Source organism: Anomaloglossus baeobatrachus, chromosome 9, assembly GCF_048569485.1.
Source record: "Anomaloglossus baeobatrachus isolate aAnoBae1 chromosome 9, aAnoBae1.hap1, whole genome shotgun sequence".
In the NCBI taxonomy this organism is placed as follows: Eukaryota; Metazoa; Chordata; class Amphibia; order Anura; family Aromobatidae; genus Anomaloglossus; species Anomaloglossus baeobatrachus.
In genome coordinates, this window is record NC_134361.1 from 225,882,919 (window position 1) to 225,902,433 (window position 19,515).

General features: G+C 55.4%; 1 protein-coding gene across 1 annotated transcript in view; it reads right to left on the minus strand.

Annotated features, from left to right (window-relative positions):
• Positions 1–17,245, minus strand: part of DBH (dopamine beta-hydroxylase) — a 39,930-nt gene extending 22,685 nt beyond the window's left edge. The window contains exons 1-5 of the mRNA XM_075323005.1: positions 16,888–17,245; positions 16,306–16,452; positions 15,280–15,537; positions 5,714–5,890; positions 5,539–5,641 (exon numbers count right to left, since the gene is read on the minus strand). Of these exons, the coding sequence (XP_075179120.1) occupies positions 5,539–5,641; positions 5,714–5,890; positions 15,280–15,537; positions 16,306–16,452; positions 16,888–17,223 (1,021 nt within the window). The 5' untranslated portion in view covers positions 17,224–17,245. The remainder of the gene's footprint in view (positions 1–5,538; positions 5,642–5,713; positions 5,891–15,279; positions 15,538–16,305; positions 16,453–16,887) is intronic.
• Between the last annotated feature and the right edge of the window lie 2,270 nt (positions 17,246–19,515).

Genomic DNA, 19,515 nt, shown 5'->3' on the forward strand with positions numbered 1-19,515 from the left:
GCAGTGTCGTTCTCCTGTACCCTCACTTTGCTGCGGTGCCCGGGCAGTGTCGTTCTCTTGTGCCCTCACTTTGCTGCGGTTCCCAGGCAGTGTCGTTCACCTGTACCCTCACTTTGCTGCGGTGCCCGGGCAGTGTCGTTCTCTTGTGCCCTCACTTTGCTGCGGTGCCCGGGCAGTGTCGTTCTCCTGTGCCCTCACTTTGCTGCGGTGCCCGGGCAGTGTCGTTCTCCTGTACCCTCACTTTGCTGCGGTGCCCGGGCAGTGTCGTTCTCCTGTACCCTCACTTTGCTGCGGTGCCCGGGCAGTGTCGTTCTCTTGTGCCCTCACTTTGCTGCGGTGCCCGGGCAGTGTCGTTCTATTGTGCCCTCAATTTGCTGCGGTGCCCGGGCAGTGTCATTCTCCTGTGCCCTCACTTTGCTGCGGTGCCCGGGCAGTGTCGTTCTCCTGTGCCCTCACTTTGCTGCGGTGCCAGGGCAGTGTCGTTCTCCTGTACCCTCACTTTGCTGCGGTGCCAGGGCAGTGTCGTTCTCCTGTACCCTCACTTTGCTGCGGTGCCCGGGCAGTGTCATTCTCCTGTGCCCTCACTTTGCTGCGGTGCCAGGGCAGTGTCATTCTCCTGTGCCCTCACTTTGCTGCGGTGCCCGGGCAGTGTCGTTCTCCTGTGCCCTCACTTTGCTGCGGTGCCCGGGCAGTGTCGTTCTCCTGTGCCCTCACTTTGCTGCGGTGCCAGGGCAGTGTCGTTCTCCTGTACCCTCACTTTGCTGCGGTGCCCGGGCAGTGTCGTTCTCCTGTACCCTCAATTTGCTGCGGTGCCCGGGCAGTGTCGTTCTCTTGTGCCCTCACTTTGCTGCGGTTCCCAGGCAGTGTCGTTCACCTGTACCCTCACTTTGCTGCGGTGCCCGGGCAGTGTCGTTCTCTTGTGCCCTCACTTTGCTGCGGTGCCCGGGCAGTGTCGTTCTCCTGTGCCCTCACTTTGCTGCGGTGCCCGGGCAGTGTCGTTCTATTGTGCCCTCAATTTGCTGCGGTGCCCGGGCAGTGTCATTCTCCTGTGCCCTCACTTTGCTGCGGTGCCCGGGCAGTGTCGTTCTCCTGTGCCCTCACTTTGCTGCGGTGCCAGGGCAGTGTCGTTCTCCTGTACCCTCACTTTGCTGCGGTGCCCGGGCAGTGTCATTCTCCTGTACCCTCACTTTGCTGCAGTGCCCGGGCAGTGTCGTTCTCTTGTGCCCTCACTTTGCTGCGGTGCCCGGGCAGTGTCGTTCTCTTGTGCCCTCACTTTGCTGCGGTGCCCGGGCAGTGTCGTTCTCCTGTGCCCTCACTTTGCTGCGGTGCCCGGGCAGTGTCGTTCTCTTGTGCCCTCACTTTGCTGCGGTGCGCGGGCAGTGTCGTTCTCCTGTGCCCTCACTTTGCTGCGGTGCCCGTGCAGTGTCGTTGTCCTGTGCCCTCACTTTGCTGCGGTGCCCGGGCAGTGTCGTTCTCCTGTGCCCTCACTTTGCTGCGGTGCCCGGGCAGTGTCGTTGTCCTGTGCCCTCACTTTGCTGCGGTGCCCGGGCAGTGTCGTTCTCTTCTGCCCTCACTTTGCTGCGGTGCCCGGGCAGTGTCGTCCTGTGCCCTCACTTTGCTGCAGTGCCCGGGCAGTGTCGTTCTCTTGTGCCCTCACTTTGCTGCGGTGCCCGGGCAGTGTCATTGTCCTGTGCCCTCACTTTGCTGCGGTGCCCGGGCAGTGTCGTTCTCTTGTGCCCTCACTTTGCTGCGGTGCCCGGGCAGTGTCGTTCTCTTGTGCCCTCACTTTGCTGCGGTGCCCGGGCAGTGTCGTTCTCTTGTGCCCTCACTTTGCTGCGGTGCCGCCATCGCCAGGAGCAGCGCGCGTCCTCCACTGCTGGCCCCGTGCAGCGCGGGCAGGACCGGGCACACAGCGTCCCACACGGCACACACTGTCCTGACTCCATGACGATTGCCAGATATTGGCGCCGGCACCAGAAGCCGCCACGTAATGATGGTGGTGTGATGCTCTGCAGGCTGTGTGTGACTGGCAGGTTAGAGGTGCGATGCTCTGCAGGCTGTATGTGACTGGCAGGTTAGAGGTACGATGCTCTGCTGGGTGTGTGTGACTGGCAGGTTAGAGGTGCGATGCTCTGCAGGCTGTATGTGACTGGCAGGATGGAGGTGCGATGCTCTGCAGGCTGTGTGTGACCGGCAGGTAAGAGGTGCGATGCTCTGCAGGCTGTGTGTGACCGGCAGGTAAGAGGTGCGATGCTCTGCAGGCTGTGTGTGACCGGCAGGTAAGAGGTGTGATGCTCTGCAGGCTGTGTGTCACCGGCAGGTTAGAGATGCGATGCTCTGCAAGCTGTGTGTGACCGGCAGGTTAGAGATGCGATGCTCTGCAGTCTGTATATGACTGGCAGGATGGAGGTGTGATGCTCTGCTGGGTGTGTGTGACTGGCAGGTTAGAGGTGAGATGCTCTGCAGGCTGTATGTGACTGGCAGGATGGAGGTGCGATGCTCTGCAGGCTGTATGTGACCGGCAGGTAAGAGGTGCGATGCTCTGCAGGCTGTGTGTGACCGGCAGGTAAGAGGTGCGATGCTCTGCAGGCTGTGTGTGACCGGCAGGTAAGAGGTGCGATGCTCTGCAGGCTGTGTGTGACCGGCAGGTTAGAGGTGCGATGCTCTGCAGTCTGTATGTGACCGGCAGGTTAGAGATGCGATGCTCTGCAAGCTGTGTGTGACCGGCAGGTTAGAGGTGCGATGCTCTGCAGTCTGTATGTGACCGGCAGGTTAGAGGTGCGATGCTCTGCAGACTGTATGTGACTGGCAGGATGGAGGTGCGATGCTCTGCAGGCTGTATGTGACCGGCAGGTAAGAGGTGCGATGCTCTGCAGGCTGTATGTGACTGGCAGGATGGAGGTGCGATGCTCTGCAGGCTGTATGTGACCGGCAGGTAAGAGGTGCGATGCTCTGCAGGCTGTATGTGACTGGCAGGATGGAGGTGCGATGCTCTGCAGGCTGTGTGTGACTGGCAGGTTAGAGGTGCGATGCTCTGCTGGGTGTGTGTGACTGGCAGGTTAGAGGTGCGATGCTCTGCAGGCTGTCTGTGACTGGCAGGTTAGAGGTGCAATGCTCTGCAGGCTGTGTGTGACTGGCAGGTTAGAGGTGCGATGCTCTGCTGGGTGTGTGTGACTGGCAGGTTAGAGGTGCGATGCTCTGCTGGGTGTGTGTGACTGGCAGGTTAGAGGTGCGATGCTCTGCTGGGTGTGTGTGACTGGCAGGTTAGAGGTGCGATGCTCTGCAGGCTGTGTGTGACTGGCAGGTTAGAGGTGCGATGCTCTGCTGGGTGTGTGTGACTGGCAGGTTAGAGGTGCGATGCTCTGCAGGCTGTCTGTGACTGGCAGGTTAGAGGTGCAATGCTCTGCAGGCTGTGTGTGACTGGCAGGTTAGAGGTGCAATGCTCTGCAGGCTGTGTGTGACTGGCAGGTTAGAGGTGCGATGCTCTGCAGGAGGCTGTGTGGTGCGATGCTCTGCAGGCTGTGTGTGACCGGCAGGTTAGTGGTGTGATGCTCTGCAGGTTAGAGGTGCGATGCTCTGCAGGCTGTGAGGTGCGATGCTCTGCAGGCTGTGAGGTGCGATGCTCTGCAGGCTGTGTGTGACCGGCAGGTTAGTGGTGTGATGCTCTGCAGGATGGAGGTGCGATGCTCTGCAGGGTGTGAGGTGCGATGCTCTGCAGGCTGTGTGAGACCGGCAGGTTAGTGGTGTGATGCTCTGCAGGATGGAGGTGCGATGCTCTGCAGGTTAGTGGTGTGATGCTCTGCAGGCTGTGAGGTGCGATGCTCTGCAGGCTGTGTGTGACCGACAGGTTAGAGGTGCGATGCTCTGCAGTCTGTATGTGACCGACAGGTTAGAGGTGCGATGCTCTGCAGGCTGTATGTGACTGGCAGGATGGAGGTGTGATGCTCTGCAGGCTGTGTGTGACTGGCAGGTTAGAGGTGCGATGCTCTGCAGGCTGTATGTGACTGGCAGGTTAGAGGTACGATGCTCTGCTGGGTGTGTGTGACTGGCAGGTTAGAGGTGCGATGCTCTGCAGGCTGTATGTGACTGGCAGGATGGAGGTGCGATGCTCTGCAGGCTGTGTGTGACCGGCAGGTAAGAGGTGTGATGCTCTGCAGGCTGTGTGTGACCGGCAGGTAAGAGGTGTGATGCTCTGCAGGCTGTGTGTCACCGGCAGGTTAGAGATGCGATGCTCTGCAAGCTGTGTGTGACCGGCAGGTTAGAGATGCGATGCTCTGCAGTCTGTATATGACTGGCAGGATGGAGGTGTGATGCTCTGCTGGGTGTGTGTGACTGGCAGGATGGAGGTGCGATGCTCTGCAGGCTGTATGTGACCGGCAGGTAAGAGGTGCGATGCTCTGCAGGCTGTGTGTGACCGGCAGGTAAGAGGTGCGATGCTCTGCAGGCTGTGTGTGACCGGCAGGTAAGAGGTGCGATGCTCTGCAGGCTGTGTGTGACCGGCAGGTTAGAGGTGCGATGCTCTGCAGTCTGTATGTGACCGGCAGGTTAGAGATGCGATGCTCTGCAAGCTGTGTGTGACCGGCAGGTTAGAGGTGCGATGCTCTGCAGTCTGTATGTGACCGGCAGGTTAGAGGTGCGATGCTCTGCAGACTGTATGTGACTGGCAGGATGGAGGTGCGATGCTCTGCAGGCTGTATGTGACCGGCAGGTAAGAGGTGCGATGCTCTGCAGGCTGTATGTGACTGGCAGGATGGAGGTGCGATGCTCTGCAGGCTGTGTGTGACTGGCAGGTTAGAGGTGCGATGCTCTGCTGGGTGTGTGTGACTGGCAGGTTAGAGGTGCGATGCTCTGCAGGCTGTCTGTGACTGGCAGGTTAGAGGTGCAATGCTCTGCAGGCTGTGTGTGACTGGCAGGTTAGAGGTGCGATGCTCTGCTGGGTGTGTGTGACTGGCAGGTTAGAGGTGCGATGCTCTGCTGGGTGTGTGTGACTGGCAGGTTAGAGGTGCGATGCTCTGCAGGCTGTGTGTGACTGGCAGGTTAGAGGTGCGATGCTCTGCTGGGTGTGTGTGACTGGCAGGTTAGAGGTGCGATGCTCTGCAGGCTGTCTGTGACTGGCAGGTTAGAGGTGCAATGCTCTGCAGGCTGTGTGTGACTGGCAGGTTAGAGGTGCAATGCTCTGCAGGCTGTGTGTGACTGGCAGGTTAGAGGTGCGATGCTCTGCAGGAGGCTGTGTGGTGCGATGCTCTGCAGGCTGTGTGTGACCGGCAGGTTAGTGGTGTGATGCTCTGCAGGTTAGAGGTGCGATGCTCTGCAGGCTGTGAGGTGCGATGCTCTGCAGGCTGTGAGGTGCGATGCTCTGCAGGCTGTGTGAGACCGGCAGGTTAGTGGTGTGATGCTCTGCAGGATGGAGGTGCGATGCTCTGCAGGTTAGTGGTGTGATGCTCTGCAGGCTGTGAGGTGCGATGCTCTGCAGGCTGTGAGGTGCGATGCTCTGCAGGCTGTGAGGTGCGATGCTCTGCAGGCTGTGTTGGTTCTTACCTTTCAGTTCCAGTGGATTGTGATAATGAACTTCTAGTCGAAGGAATCGGGAAGATCCGTCTCCTCCGAAGGCCAAACCGACGTCCTCCGGATAGTAGAACGCCTGCGGAGAGGAGGGCGCCATTATACCTGGGGGTCCTGAAGCCCACCCCGTGCCTCGCGGCTCTGCACCCACCTTGGCTCCCATCGCCCAGGCGGCCAGGACGTGGCGGCAGTAGTCCAGCCTCTGCGGCTTCATCTTGGAGTCGCAGGGTCCGCTGTAGTGGGGGAAGGTATCATAGTCCTCCGAGCACTGGAAGACCTCGATGTGATGGACCACCGCCTCGTGCCCCCGCGTGATGACCGGCTCATACTGCAGACCGAAAGAGCAGACGAGATACCTCCTGTATTATCCTCCAGAGCTGCACTCACTATTCTGCTGGTGCAGTCACTGTGTACATACATTACATTACTGATCCCGAGTTATCTCCAGAGCTGCGCTCACTATTCTGCTGGTCCAGTCACTGTGTACATACATTACATTACTGATCCTGAGTTATCTCCAGAGCTGCACTCACTATTTATCCCATCTATTTACACTAGTTTTGGCATGTGTGATGTGGGGGGTCTTCTTTTGCCGGTGGGTTTGGGGAATCCTGCCCCGCAGGTTGTTAATTCTGCTCCTTGATGGGGGGGCGCAGTTACTTTTGCATTCTTATTTGCGCTCTCCTTGCTCTGAAGTGTCAGTCACCTCGCAGGGTGCAATTTTCCAATCTGGAGATGCCTCCGGAGTGTCTCGTCATTATGGGGGGCTCTTCTTCTCCCCCCCCCCCCCCGATCTTTTCCTCGCCTCTTCGGGCGTTCTGCTGTGCGGCGCGCACTGACAGGACTCACGATTCTGCCATCTTCCATCCGGCGTGTATAATTACCAGAGTAATTACCATCCAGTGTCACCCGGGAGAGGAGCGAGGAGAGGAGCGAGGAGAGGAGCGAGGAGAGGAGCGAGGAGAGGAGCGAGGAGAGGAGCGAGGAGAGGAGCGGCTCCGGCTGCAGCTTCTGTCACATTTATCCTGTGGCAAAACCTAATTTTATATCACATTTGGAGGATTTTTCTCGAGAAGCCGCAACGATTAGACACGGTGACGAAACGTAATCTTCATTTCCAAGACACCGAAAAAATGCAAGCCCCAATCACAAGAGCGGGGAGCGAGACTATCCCCCCAACCTCCTGCCATGTTACATAAGAGGGGCCGCAGCCTCAGGACGATATCATTGAAAATCGAGTTCTGACTTTACTGGCAGCAGATTGACATTGAGCTCTCGGCCTGGAACTTCCACCATGTCCTACTGGTTTCTGTTAGACATCCACAGCTTTGTGTGACAGGTGACTTCTCAACGAGAGGAGTTGGGTTAACCCATACATACTTGATAACTCTCTCGAGAAGATTCAGGAAAAAGGGGAGACATACCAGACGGGTGGAGAGGAAAGGAAGACCTACCCGACGGGTGGAAAAGAAGGGAAGACCTACCCAACAGGTGGAAAGGAAGGGAAGACCTACCTGACAGGTGGAAAGGAAGGGGAAACCTCTCAGACAGGTGGAGAGGAAGGGGAGACCTATCCGACGGGTGGAGAGGAAGGGGAGACCTCCCAGAATGGTGGAGAGGAAGGGAAGACCTCCCAGATGGGTGGAGAGAAAGGAGAGACCTCCCAGATGGGTGGAGAGGAAGGGGAGACCTCCCAGAATGGTGAAGAGGAAGGGGAGACCTCCCAGATGGGTGGAGAGAAAGGAGAGACCTCCCAGATGAGTGGAGAGGAAGGGGAGACCTCCCAGAATGGTGAAGAGGAAGAGAAGACCTCCCAGATGGGTGGAGAGAAAGGAGAGACCTCCCAGAAGGGTGGAGAGGAAGGGGAAACCTACCCGACGGGTGGAGAGGAACGGGAGACCTACCAGATGAGTGGAGAGGAAGGGGAGACCTCTCAGAATGGTGGAGAGGAAGGCAAGACCTCCAAGACTGGTGGAGAGGAAGAGGAGACCTACCAGACAGGTGGAGAGGAAGGGGAGACCTCACAGACAGGTGGAGAGGAAGGGGAGACCTACCCGACAGGTGGAGAGGAAGAAGAGACCTCCCAGACGGGTGGGGAGCAAGGGAAGACCTCCCAGATGGGTGGAGAGGAAGAGGAGACATCCCAGATGAGTGGAGAGGAAAGGGACAACTACCAGATGGGTGGAGAGGAAGGGGAGACCTCCCAGACGGGTGGAGAGGAAGGGGAGACCTCCCAGATGGGTGGAGAGGAAGGGTAGACCTCCCAGATGGGTGAAGAGGAAGGGAAGACTTACCCGATAGGTGGAGAGGAAGGGGAGACCTCCCAGACGGGTGGAGAGGAAAGGAAGACCTTCCAGATGGGTGGAGAGGAAGGGGAGACCTTCCAGATGGGTGGAGAGGAAGAGGAGACATCCCAGATGAGTGGAGAGGAAGGGGACAACTACCAGATGGGTGGAGAGGAAGGGGAGACCTCCCAGACGGGTGGAGAGGAAGGGGAGACCTCCCAGATGGGTGGAGAGGAAGGGAAGACCTCCCAGATGGGTGAAGAGGAAGGGAAGACTTACCCGATAGGTGGAGAGGAAGGGGAGACCTCCCAGACGGGTGGAGAGGAAAGGAAGACCTTCCAGATGGGTGGAGAGGAAGGGGAGACCTTCCAGATGGGTGGAGAGGAAGGGGAGACCTACCCGACGGGTGGAGAGGATGGGGACAACTACCAAATGGGTGGAGAGGAAGGGGAGACCTCCCAGATGGGTGGAGAGGAAGGGGAGACCTCCCAGATGGGTGGAGAGGAAGAAGACACCTACCAGACAGGTGGAGAGGAAGGGGAGACCTCACAGACAGGTGGAGAGGAAGGGGAGACCTCACAGACAGGTGGAGAGGAAGGGGAGACCTACCCGACAAATGGAGAGGAAGAGGAGACCTCCCAGACGGGTGGGGAGCAAGGGAAGACCTACCCGATGGGTGGAGAGGAAGAGGAGACATCCCAGACGAGTGGAGAGGAAGGGGACAACTACCAGATGGGTGGAGAGGAAGGGGAGACCTTCCAGACGGGTGGAGAGGAAGGGGAGACCTCCCAGATGGGTGGAGAGGAAGGGAAGACCTCCCAGATGGGTGGAGAGGAAGGGGAGACCTTCCAGATGGGTGGAGAGGAAGGGGAGACCTTCCAGATGGGTGGAGAGGAAGGGGAGACCTACCCAACGGGTGGAGAGGATGGGGACATCTACCAAATGGGTGGAGAGGAAGGGGAGACCTCCCAGATGGGTGGAGAGGAAGGGGAGACTTCCCAGATGGGTGGAGAGGAGGGGGAAGCCTCCCAGAATGGTGGAGAGGAAAGGAAGACCTCCCAGACGGGTGGAGATGTAGGGGAGACCTCCCAGATGGGTGGAGAGGAAGGGAAAACCTACCCGACGGGTGGAGAGGAAGGGGAGACCTCCCAGATGGGTGAAGTGAAAGAGGAGACCTACTAGACCGATGGAGAGGAAGGGAGACCTCCCAGACGAGTGGAGAGGAAGGGGAGACCTCCCAGAGTGGTGGAGAGGAAGGGAAGACTTCCCAGACGGGTGGAGATGTAGGGGAGATCTTCCAGACAGATGGAGAGGAAGGGAAGACCTACCCGACGGGTGTAGAGGAAGGGGAGACCTCCCAGATGGGTGAAGTGGAAGAGGAGACCTACTAGACAGATGGAGAGGAAGGGAGACCTCCAAGACAGGTGGAGAGGAAGGGGAGACCTATCCAACGAGTGGAGAGGAAGGGAAGACTTCCCAGATGGGTGGAGAGGAGGGGGAAGCCTCCCAGAATGGTGGAGAGGAAAGGAAGACCTCCCAGACGGGTGGAGATGTAGGGGAGACCTCCCAGATGGGTGGAGAGGAAGGGAAAACCTACCCGACGGGTGGAGAGGAAGGGGCGACGTCCCAGACGGGTGAAGAGGAAGAGGAGATCTACCAGAGAGGTGGAGAGGAAGGGGAGACCTCCCAGACGAGTGGAGAGGAAGGGGAGACCTCCCAGAGTGGTGGAGAGGAAGGGAAGACTTCCCAGACGGGTGGAGATGTAGGGGAGATCTTCCAGACAGATGGAGAGGAAGGGAAGACCTACCCGACGGGTGTAGAGGAAGGGGAGACCTCCCAGATGGGTGAAGAGGAAGAGGAGACCTACTAGACAGATGGAGAGGAAGGGAGACCTCCAAGACAGGTGGAGAGGAAGGGGAAACCTATCCAACGAGTGGAGAGGAAGGGGAGACTTCCCAGATGGGTGGAGAGGAGGGGGAAGCCTCCCAGAATGGTGGAGAGGAAAGGAAGACCTACCCGACGGGTGGAAAAGAAGGGAAGACCTACCAAACAGGTGGAAAGGAAGGGAAGACCTACCTGACAGGTGGAAAGGAAGGGGAAACCTCTCAGACAGGTGGAGAGGAAGGGGAGACCTACCCGACGGGTGGAGAGGAAGGGGAGACCTCCCAGAATGGTGGAGAGGAAGGGAAGACCTCCCAGATGGGTGGAGAGAAAGGAGAGACCTCCCAGATGGGTGGAAAGGAAGGGGAGACCTACCAGATGAGTGAAGAGGAAGGGGAGACCTCCCAGAATGGTTGAGGGGAAGGGAAGACCTCCCAGACTGGTGGAGATGTAGGGGAGACCTTCCAGACGGGTGGAGAGGAAGGGAAGACCTCCCAGATGGGTGGAGAGGATGAGGAGACCTACCATACAGGTGGAGAGGAAGGGGAGAACTCCCAGACGGGTGGAGAGGAAGGGGAGACCTACCCGACGGGTGAAGAGGAACGGGAGACCTACCAGATGAGTGGAGAGGAAGGGGAGACCTCCCAGAATGGTGGAGAGGAAGAGAAGACCTCCCAGATGGGTGGAGAGAAAGGAGAGACCTCCCAGAAGGGTGGAGAGGAAGGGGAAACCTACCCGACGGGTGGAGAGGAACGGGAGACCTACCAGATGAGTGGAGAGGAAGGGGAGACCTCTCAGAATGGTGGAGAGGAAGAGGAGACCTACCAGACAGGTGGAGAGGAAGGGGAGACCTCACAGACAGGTGGAGAGGAAGGGGAGACCTACCCGACAGGTGGAGAGGAAGAAGAGACCTCCCAGACGGGTGGGGGGCAAGGGAAGACCTCCCAGATGGGTGGAGAGGAAGGGAAAACCTACCCGACGGGTGGAGAGGAAGGGGCAACGTCCCAGACGGGTGGAGAGGAAGAGGAGATCTACCAGAGAGGTGGAGAGGAAGGGGAGACCTCCCAGACGAGTGGAGAGGAAGGGGAGACCTCCCAGAGTGGTGGAGAGGAAGGGAAGACTTCCCAGACGGGTGGAGATGTAGGGGAGATCTTCCAGACAGATGGAGAGGAAGGGAAGACCTACCCGACGGGTGTAGAGGAAGGGGAGACCTCCCAGATGGGTGAAGTGGAAGAGGAGACCTACTAGACAGATGGAGAGGAAGGGAGACCTCCAAGGCAGGTGGAGAGGAAGGGGAGACCTATCCAACGAGTGGAGAGGAAGGGGAGACTTCCCAGATGGGTGGAGAGGAGGGGGAAGCCTCCCAGAATGGTGGAGAGGAAAGGAAGACCTCCCAGACAGGTGGAGATGTAGGGGAGACCTCCCAGATGGGTGGAGAGGAAGGGAAAACCTACCCGACGGGTGGAGAGGAAGGGGCGACGTCCCAGACGGGTGGAGAGGAAGAGGAGATCTACCAGAGAGGTGGAGAGGAAGGGGAGACCTCCCAGACGAGTGGAGAGGAAGGGGAGACCTCCCAGAGTGGTGGAGAGGAAGGGAAGACTTCCCAGACGGGTGGAGATGTAGGGGAGATCTTCCAGACAGATGGAGAGGAAGGGAAGACCTACCCGACGGGTGTAGAGGAAGGGGAGACCTCCCAGATGGGTGAAGAGGAAGAGGAGACCTACTAGACAGATGGAGAGGAAGGGAGACCTCCAAGACAGGTGGAGAGGAAGGGGAAACCTATCCAACGAGTGGAGAGGAAGGGGAGACTTCCCAGATGGGTGGAGAGGAGGGGGAAGCCTCCCAGAATGGTGGAGAGGAAAGGAAGACCTACCCGACGGGTGGAAAAGAAGGGAAGACCTACCAAACAGGTGGAAAGGAAGGGAAGACCTACCTGACAGGTGGAAAGGAAGGGGAAACCTCTCAGACAGGTGGAGAGGAAGGGGAGACCTACCCGACGGGTGGAGAGGAAGGGGAGACCTCCCAGAATGGTGGAGAGGAAGGGAAGACCTCCCAGATGGGTGGAGAGAAAGGAGAGACCTCCCAGATGGGTGGAAAGGAAGGGGAGACCTACCAGATGAGTGGAGAGGAAGGGGAGACCTCCCAGAATGGTTGAGGGGAAGGGAAGACCTCCCAGACTGGTGGAGATGTAGGGGAGACCTTCCAGACGGGTGGAGAGGAAGGGAAGACCTCCCAGATGGGTGGAGAGGATGAGGAGACCTACCATACAGGTGGAGAGGAAGGGGAGAACTCCCAGACGGGTGGAGAGGAAGGGGAGACCTACCCGACGGGTGAAGAGGAACGGGAGACCTACCAGATGAGTGGAGAGGAAGGGGAGACCTCCCAGAATGGTGGAGAGGAAGAGAAGACCTCCCAGATGGGTGGAGAGAAAGGAGAGACCTCCCAGAAGGGTGGAGAGGAAGGGGAAACCTACCCGACGGGTGGAGAAGAACGGGAGACCTACCAGATGAGTGGAGAGGAAGGGGAGACCTCTCAGAATGGTGGAGAGGAAGGGAAGACCTCCAAGACTGGTGGAGAGGAAGAGGAGACCTACCAGACAGGTGGAGAGGAAGGGGAGACCTCACAGACAGGTGGAGAGGAAGGGGAGACCTACCCGACAGGTGGAGAGGAAGAAGAGACCTCCCAGACGGGTGGGGAGCAAGGGAAGACCTCCCAGATGGGTGGAGAGGAAGGGAAAACCTACCCGACGGGTGGAGAGGAAGGGGCAACGTCCCAGACGGGTGGAGAGGAAGAGGAGATCTGCCAGAGAGGTGGAGAGGAAGGGGAGACCTCCCAGACGAGTGGAGAGGAAGGGGAGACTTCCCAGATGGGTGGAGAGGAGGGGGAAGCCTCCCAGAATGGTGGAGAGGAAAGGAAGACCTACCCGACGGGTGGAAAAGAAGGGAAGACCTACCAAACAGGTGGAAAGGAAGGGAAGACCTACCTGACAGGTGGAAAGGAAGGGGAAACCTCTCAGACAGGTGGAGAGGAAGGGGAGACCTACCCGAAGGGTGGAGAGGAAGGGGAGACCTCCCAGAATGGTGGAGAGGAAGGGAAGACCTCCCAGATGGGTGGAGAGAAAGGAGAGACCTCCCAGATGGGTGGAAAGGAAGGGGAGACCTACCAGATGAGTGGAGAGGAAGGGGAGACCTCCCAGAATGGTTGAGGGGAAGGGAAGACCTCCCAGACTGGTGGAGATGTAGGGGAGACCTTCCAGACGGGTGGAGAGGAAGGGAAGACCTCCCAGATGGGTGGAGAGGATGAGGAGACCTACCATACAGGTGGAGAGGAAGGGGAGAACTCCCAGACGGGTGGAGAGGAAGGGGAGACCTACCCGACGGGTGAAGAGGAACGGGAGACCTACCAGATGAGTGGAGAGGAAGGGGAGACCTCCCAGAATGGTGGAGAGGAAGAGAAGACCTCCCAGATGGGTGGAGAGAAAGGAGAGACCTCCCAGAAGGGTGGAGAGGAAGGGGAAACCTACCCGACGGGTGGAGAGGAACGGGAGACCTACCAGATGAGTGGAGAGGAAGGGGAGACCTCTCAGAATGGTGGAGAGGAAGGGAAGACCTCCAAGACTGGTGGAGAGGAAGAGGAGACCTACCAGACAGGTGGAGAGGAAGGGGAGACCTCACAGACAGGTGGAGAGGAAGGGGAGACCTACCCGACAGGTGGAGAGGAAGAAGAGACCTCCCAGACGGGTGGGGAGCAAGGGAAGACCTCCCAGATGGGTGGAGAGGAAGGGAAAACCTACCCGACGGGTGGAGAGGAAGGGGCAACGTCCCAGACGGGTGGAGAGGAAGAGGAGATCTACCAGAGAGGTGGAGAGGAAGGGGAGACCTCCCAGACGAGTGGAGAGGAAGGGGAGACCTCCCAGAGTGGTGGAGAGGAAGGGAAGACTTCCCAGACGGGTGGAGATGTAGGGGAGATCTTCCAGACAGATGGAGAGGAAGGGAAGACCTACCCGACGGGTGTAGAGGAAGGGGAGACCTCCCAGATGGGTGAAGTGGAAGAGGAGACCTACTAGACAGATGGAGAGGAAGGGAGATCTCCAAGACAGGTGGAGAGGAAGGGGAGACCTATCCAACGAGTGGAGAGGAAGGGGAGACTTCCCAGATGGGTGGAGAGGAGGGGGAAGCCTCCCAGAATGGTGGAGAGGAAAGGAAGACCTCCCAGACGGGTGGAGATGTAGGGGAGACCTCCCAGATGGGTGGAGAGGAAGGGAAAACCTACCCGACGGGTGGAGAGGAAGGGGCGACGTCCCAGACGGGTGGAGAGGAAGAGGAGATCTACCAGAGAGGTGGAGAGGAAGGGGAGACCTCCAAGACGAGTGGAGAGGAAGGGGAGACCTCCCAGAGTGGTGAAGAGGAAGGGAAGACTTCCCAGACGGGTGGAGATGTAGGGGAGATCTTCCAGACAGATGGAGAGGAAGGGAAGACCTACCCGACGGGTGTAGAGGAAGGGGAGACCTCCCAGATGGGTGAAGAGGAAGAGGAGACCTACTAGACAGATGGAGAGAAAGGGAGACCTCCAAGACAGGTGGAGAGGAAGGGGAGACCTATCCAACGAGTGGAGAGGAAGGGGAGACTTCCCAGATGGGTGGAGATGTAGGGGAGACCTCCCAGATGGGTGGAGAGGAAGGGAAAACCTACCCGACGGGTGGAGAGGAAGGGGCGACCTCCCAGACGGGTGGAGAGGAAGAGGAGATCTACCAGAGAGGTGGAGAGGAAGGGGAGACCTCCCAGACGAGTGGAGAGGAAGGGGAGACCTCCCAGAGTGGTGGAGAGGAAGTGGAGACCTCCCAGATGGGTGGAGAGGAAGGGCAGATCTCCCAGACGGGTGGAGAGTAAGGTGAGACCTCCCAGACGGGTGGAGAGGAAGGGGAGACCTACCCGACAGGTGGAGAGGAAGGGAGGACCTACCCGATGGGTGGTGAGACAGGGGAGACCCCCCAGATGGGTGGAGAGGTCACAACCTTCAGAAGGCTTCTTGGTGTGCTCTGTCATCAGACGTAGCCCCAGAATCCAAATGTACACATAGTGGGTTTCAGTGGCGTAACTAGAGTTTGATGGGCCATGCTGCAAAATTTGGACCTGGGCCCACATCCATCCCCGCATGTTGGTAAGAAGTAGATATATATATACATATGTTTACATTTAGCATTCTAAATCCTATAAAGACATACAAGTTTACCTCCCCCCATTATGTACTAATGTCCCCCATCCTGTTTTAATGACCCTGATCCTAGGCTCCTTTTGGTATAAATGTCCTTATCCTGGTCCCCATCCTGGTACATAAAGCCCCATCCTGGTTTACATGTCCCCATCCATTTCAGCACAAATGGAGCCAAAACTGGAAGTTTACTTGAAAACAGGTACAATTTGGGTCTTGGAGGTTTCAGCAGGTGATTTTAGAAAGAGTATCTCTTATGTTGTACTTTACAGTATGAGGTTTGGTGGTCCATATGATGGTCACCTCAATCTAATCAATGGCCATATCTAGAAGAACTTACCATGACTATGTGGTGTTTGGAGAAGTCCTCCGGCAGCTCGGTGATGTAACACCAGTAAGTCGTCTCTTTATCTGGAATAACCACATTTGGTGCCCGGACATCCATAGTGACTACATCCTTCGGGAGTTGGGGCGTTAGGATCTCTGGCTTTAAAAGTTGCACCCTCTGAAGTCCTCGGTGGAGTAAGGAGATATTGATAGCAGAAATGGACTGGAACGGCTTCTCCAGCAGGGCATAGACTAAGTGCACAGTTCCATCCTGGAGAAGAAGGTGAAGGTATGGGAAAATTTGGACGTCCAATGAATTTTCCAACCAGTGAATCAATCATTACCACCTTGGACCCACCATGGACAGGGCATACCCTCTGCTCTGCCAACTTTGTAACATATTGGGCATATGTAGAAGACATATAGCTACAAAGGATAGAAGAATCTGGTCCACACCCTTTTCATAAGCCTTGTGCCAATTTGCCACTCTCCATAATGGCTAACGTTGAGGTTTTTTTGTAGCATACTTGACAACTGGCTCCTGGAAATAGAAGGAGACCTACTGGACTCCCGGAGAAGATGGGAAATCTCACGGATGCTGCCAAAGCCTCCTAATATTCCCAACCATGTGAAATTTCTAGTAGGTTTCTTGGGAATAATTCTAATATCAAACACCGAGGTTGTGGGCAAAAATAAATTGGGTAAAGTCATGACCTTTAAGGGGAAGCAGTTAAAAATTATTCATGTAACCACCACCCCTGAAGAGCATGGCCAGAATTGGTCAAGTTTGACTTCTAGAGAACATGCCTGCTCCCAAACTGGAAAGGGGTTACGACCAACCAAAACTGGGTTCCCTATCTCTAATGGCCACAAAATTGGTCAAGTTTGACTTCTAGACAACATGCCTGCTCCCAAGGTGGAAAGGGGTTACGCCCAACCAAAACTGGGTTTCCTATCCCTAATCGCCCCATAGCTGCCCCATGACCTACCCCAATGCCACAAATACCCTTAGCTTGGGTATTAAAATGAAGAAACGTACCTCTATGAAGTAGTCATTGGGATCGCAGGTAGTGAAGGGTCTCCTGAAGACAAGATAGAGGCCCTCGGGAGTCTGTTGTGCCGACAGCAGCTGGTAGTCTTGGTGGGAATCGATATGAAGATGTCCTTCTTCATCGCTCCAGGCATCCTGAAAATGAAATATGACAAGGAGGTAGCAGTGATGGATGCAACAGAGCCGAGTTTGCCATTAGGCATTGACTTTGATCCCTCGCCGATCAGGAGAATTGGACTCCCGAAGACCTCTGTGTGGATGGAGCAGTAGGAGCATTGACTATCCACTAGTAGTGGTGGTCATCCATTGCTTGTAACCCACCTTTCAGCTTTCGGAGTGGCACATCAGCCTCTGTTATCATGAATATTCACATTCACTGACAGCAATCAGGTTAGGAATTGAAATACAAGGCGTATTCAGACCACCAAACTGCACAAATCCCTCATGAAAAGATCAAAAAAAGCTTGACTTTGCGCATGGTCTCAGACAACAGATCAATGGACCTTGACTTTAGGGGAAAATTAAACCCTCCAAGTCATAACTACTTATATAAAGTGAAAAGAAACTTACCCCGAAATAAGAGCTGAATCCATCGCTCCACAGGACCGCCAGATCCGCACCCTCAAACTCTCCTCTGTCTGACATGCCAAAAATCATCCCGTATTTTAGGTTCTTGATGAGGATCTGGAAGTTCACCACTTTCTCGGTGTAGCTGATGTTCCAGAAGAGCTGGAGAGAGCCCTCGGGGTCCAGGGGGACGGTGTATGGGAAGGAGCTGGACACTTGGGTTGTGTCGTGTAGAGTCACAAGAGACAGCACCAAAACCAGACCAATCATGGTGAAGTAGATGGGGACGACGGTGGTGATCTTCAGCTGGGAGAAGGAGCAGGGTCTCCTCTGAGCCATCTCGGTGTATGATCAGGAGACGGTCGCCCGGCTGGTGACTTTTATACCTCTGCTCGTCTCGGCAGGTTGGGTCAGCAAAGGTCTATAATCACATTTAGCTGCTTACAAATCTCATTGAGCTCTGCGCCCTCGGGTCATGTCGTCTTCATTGGCTGCCACACGCTAATGGGCCCTAATTGGAGTTGTCCATGCAGCTTTTAACTGACTTTCAATACCTGCTCTGTCTCTGAATGACAACGGCTGCCAGGTTCAATGTCCATCCTAGATACCTCAGCCTCGAACGTCCAACCATGGATAATCCCTTTGTGATACAAAAGTCTTCGTAGAGTGTCCTGCAATCACCGGTGGTGATCCATGGTGGAATCCGGTAGCAGTGCCACCAGAGGAGACATTGAGCATTACACCGTGTCCATTAAAACCAATTGGCCCTGCCTATATTTGAGTCCTCCACAACAAGTCCACCCTGGCTAATAGACGAGGACCATTACTGGCAATCGCCCAAGCTGGGTCCATGGATCGGATCTAGAACACATATTAACATTTGGTTCAATGGCTTTAGCAGCTGCAGCCTGGCATTGATTGCTCAAGTTAAATTTGCCGTCTACTAAATCGCTGCCTCCACAAGCATGCATGATCATTTGAGAAGAGCATGCATGTGTTTTCAAATGGGGAGAAGGGAGTCAGCGTGGAATTGGCTTTACTCTACTGTGTAGGTGCAATAAGTCCTCATATTTTTATTTATGAAAGGGGTTGTCCAGTATTTTGACATAGATGGCCTATCCTTAGAACAGGTAGGTCATCAACGTCTGATCGGCTGGGGTCCAACACCCCGCACCCTCACCGATCAGCTGTTTTTGGTACCGGCGGTGGCAGCATGCAGCTGGAAATGCCCAGTTCCAGTGCTGCTCCGTCTTCTGAGAGTGGCTGCTGATTCTTTTTGTGAGGTAAATCATTTCCCCTCCTGTTTTTTAAAAAATGTTTTACCTCACAGAAAGAATTATTTGCACTCTTGTGCTTTAATATCTTTAAACTCTTACGCATCCTCCACTGTATAGGAACATGGTGGGATCATACCACATCTCCTGGGCCAGGGAGGACGTAAAAAAGGATACAGGCATTACGCCACGGGCCCACAGATAATTCTTTCTTTGAGGTAAAACATTTTTTTAAAAACAGACGGGAAAATGTTATACCTCACAAAAAAAAGAATCAGCTATAATCCTGTGCTGTAATGTCTGTATACTCTTTTGTGTCTTCCCGCACCCAGGAGATGTGGCATGATCAGACCATGTCCCTGTACGGTCAGACACAGCCATTACACAGTACACAGCAGGGACACATATATAAGATTATCTCAGGTATTCTTCATATGTAACCATTATGTAGTATGTTAGGACTCATCCATAGGAAGTAGACTTTTGGGCAGTGTCTACCCTCCCATTTCAGCTGGAGCTCCAGGTACGGGCGGTGGTACTTGCCATCATCAATCCCTCCTCCACAATCGAGGACCAAGCACTTTTTATCTTCTCAACATGGTTCCTTCACCCAATCCAGAGTGGGGCTTCATCAGTCAGTAGAGGCACACTCCTCTAAAAATAAAGGACCAAGCACTTTTTATCTTCTCCACCTTCTTCTCCACATGGTTCCTTCACCCAATCCAGAGTGGGGTTCCTTCAGTCAGTAGTGGCACATTCCTCTAGATATAAAGGACCAAGCCCTTGTTCTCCTATCTACTCTTCCACCTTCTTCTCTACATGTGTCTTTTTGGATACAGACGATCTCTTTACCCCATCTGGGACAGGACTCCATCTGCTAATGGCGGCAGACACCGCTAGAAACAGAGGACGTGCACTTGTTCTCCGATCCATCTTTTCTAAATTTGAAGACATCTTTAAGCAATATCTTCCAACCAATCTGAGATGAAAGTTGGTACCTATCATCAATGAACTGGTCCTCAAAATTGAGGATCAATTAAAGTTGGAACCTATCATCACTAACCTGTTCCTCAAAACTGAGGATTGATTAAAGTTGGAACCTATGATCACTGACCTGTTCCTCAAAACTGAGGATCGATTAAAGTTGGAACCTATCATCACTGACCTGTTCCTCAAAGTTGAAGATCAATTAAAGTTGGAACCTATCATCACTGACCTGTTCCTCAAAACTGAGGATCGATTAAAGTTGGAACCTATCATCACTGACCTGTTCCTCAAAACTGAGGATCGATTAAAGTTGGAACCTATCATCACTGACCTGTTCCTCAAAGTTGAGGATCAATTACAGTTGGAACCT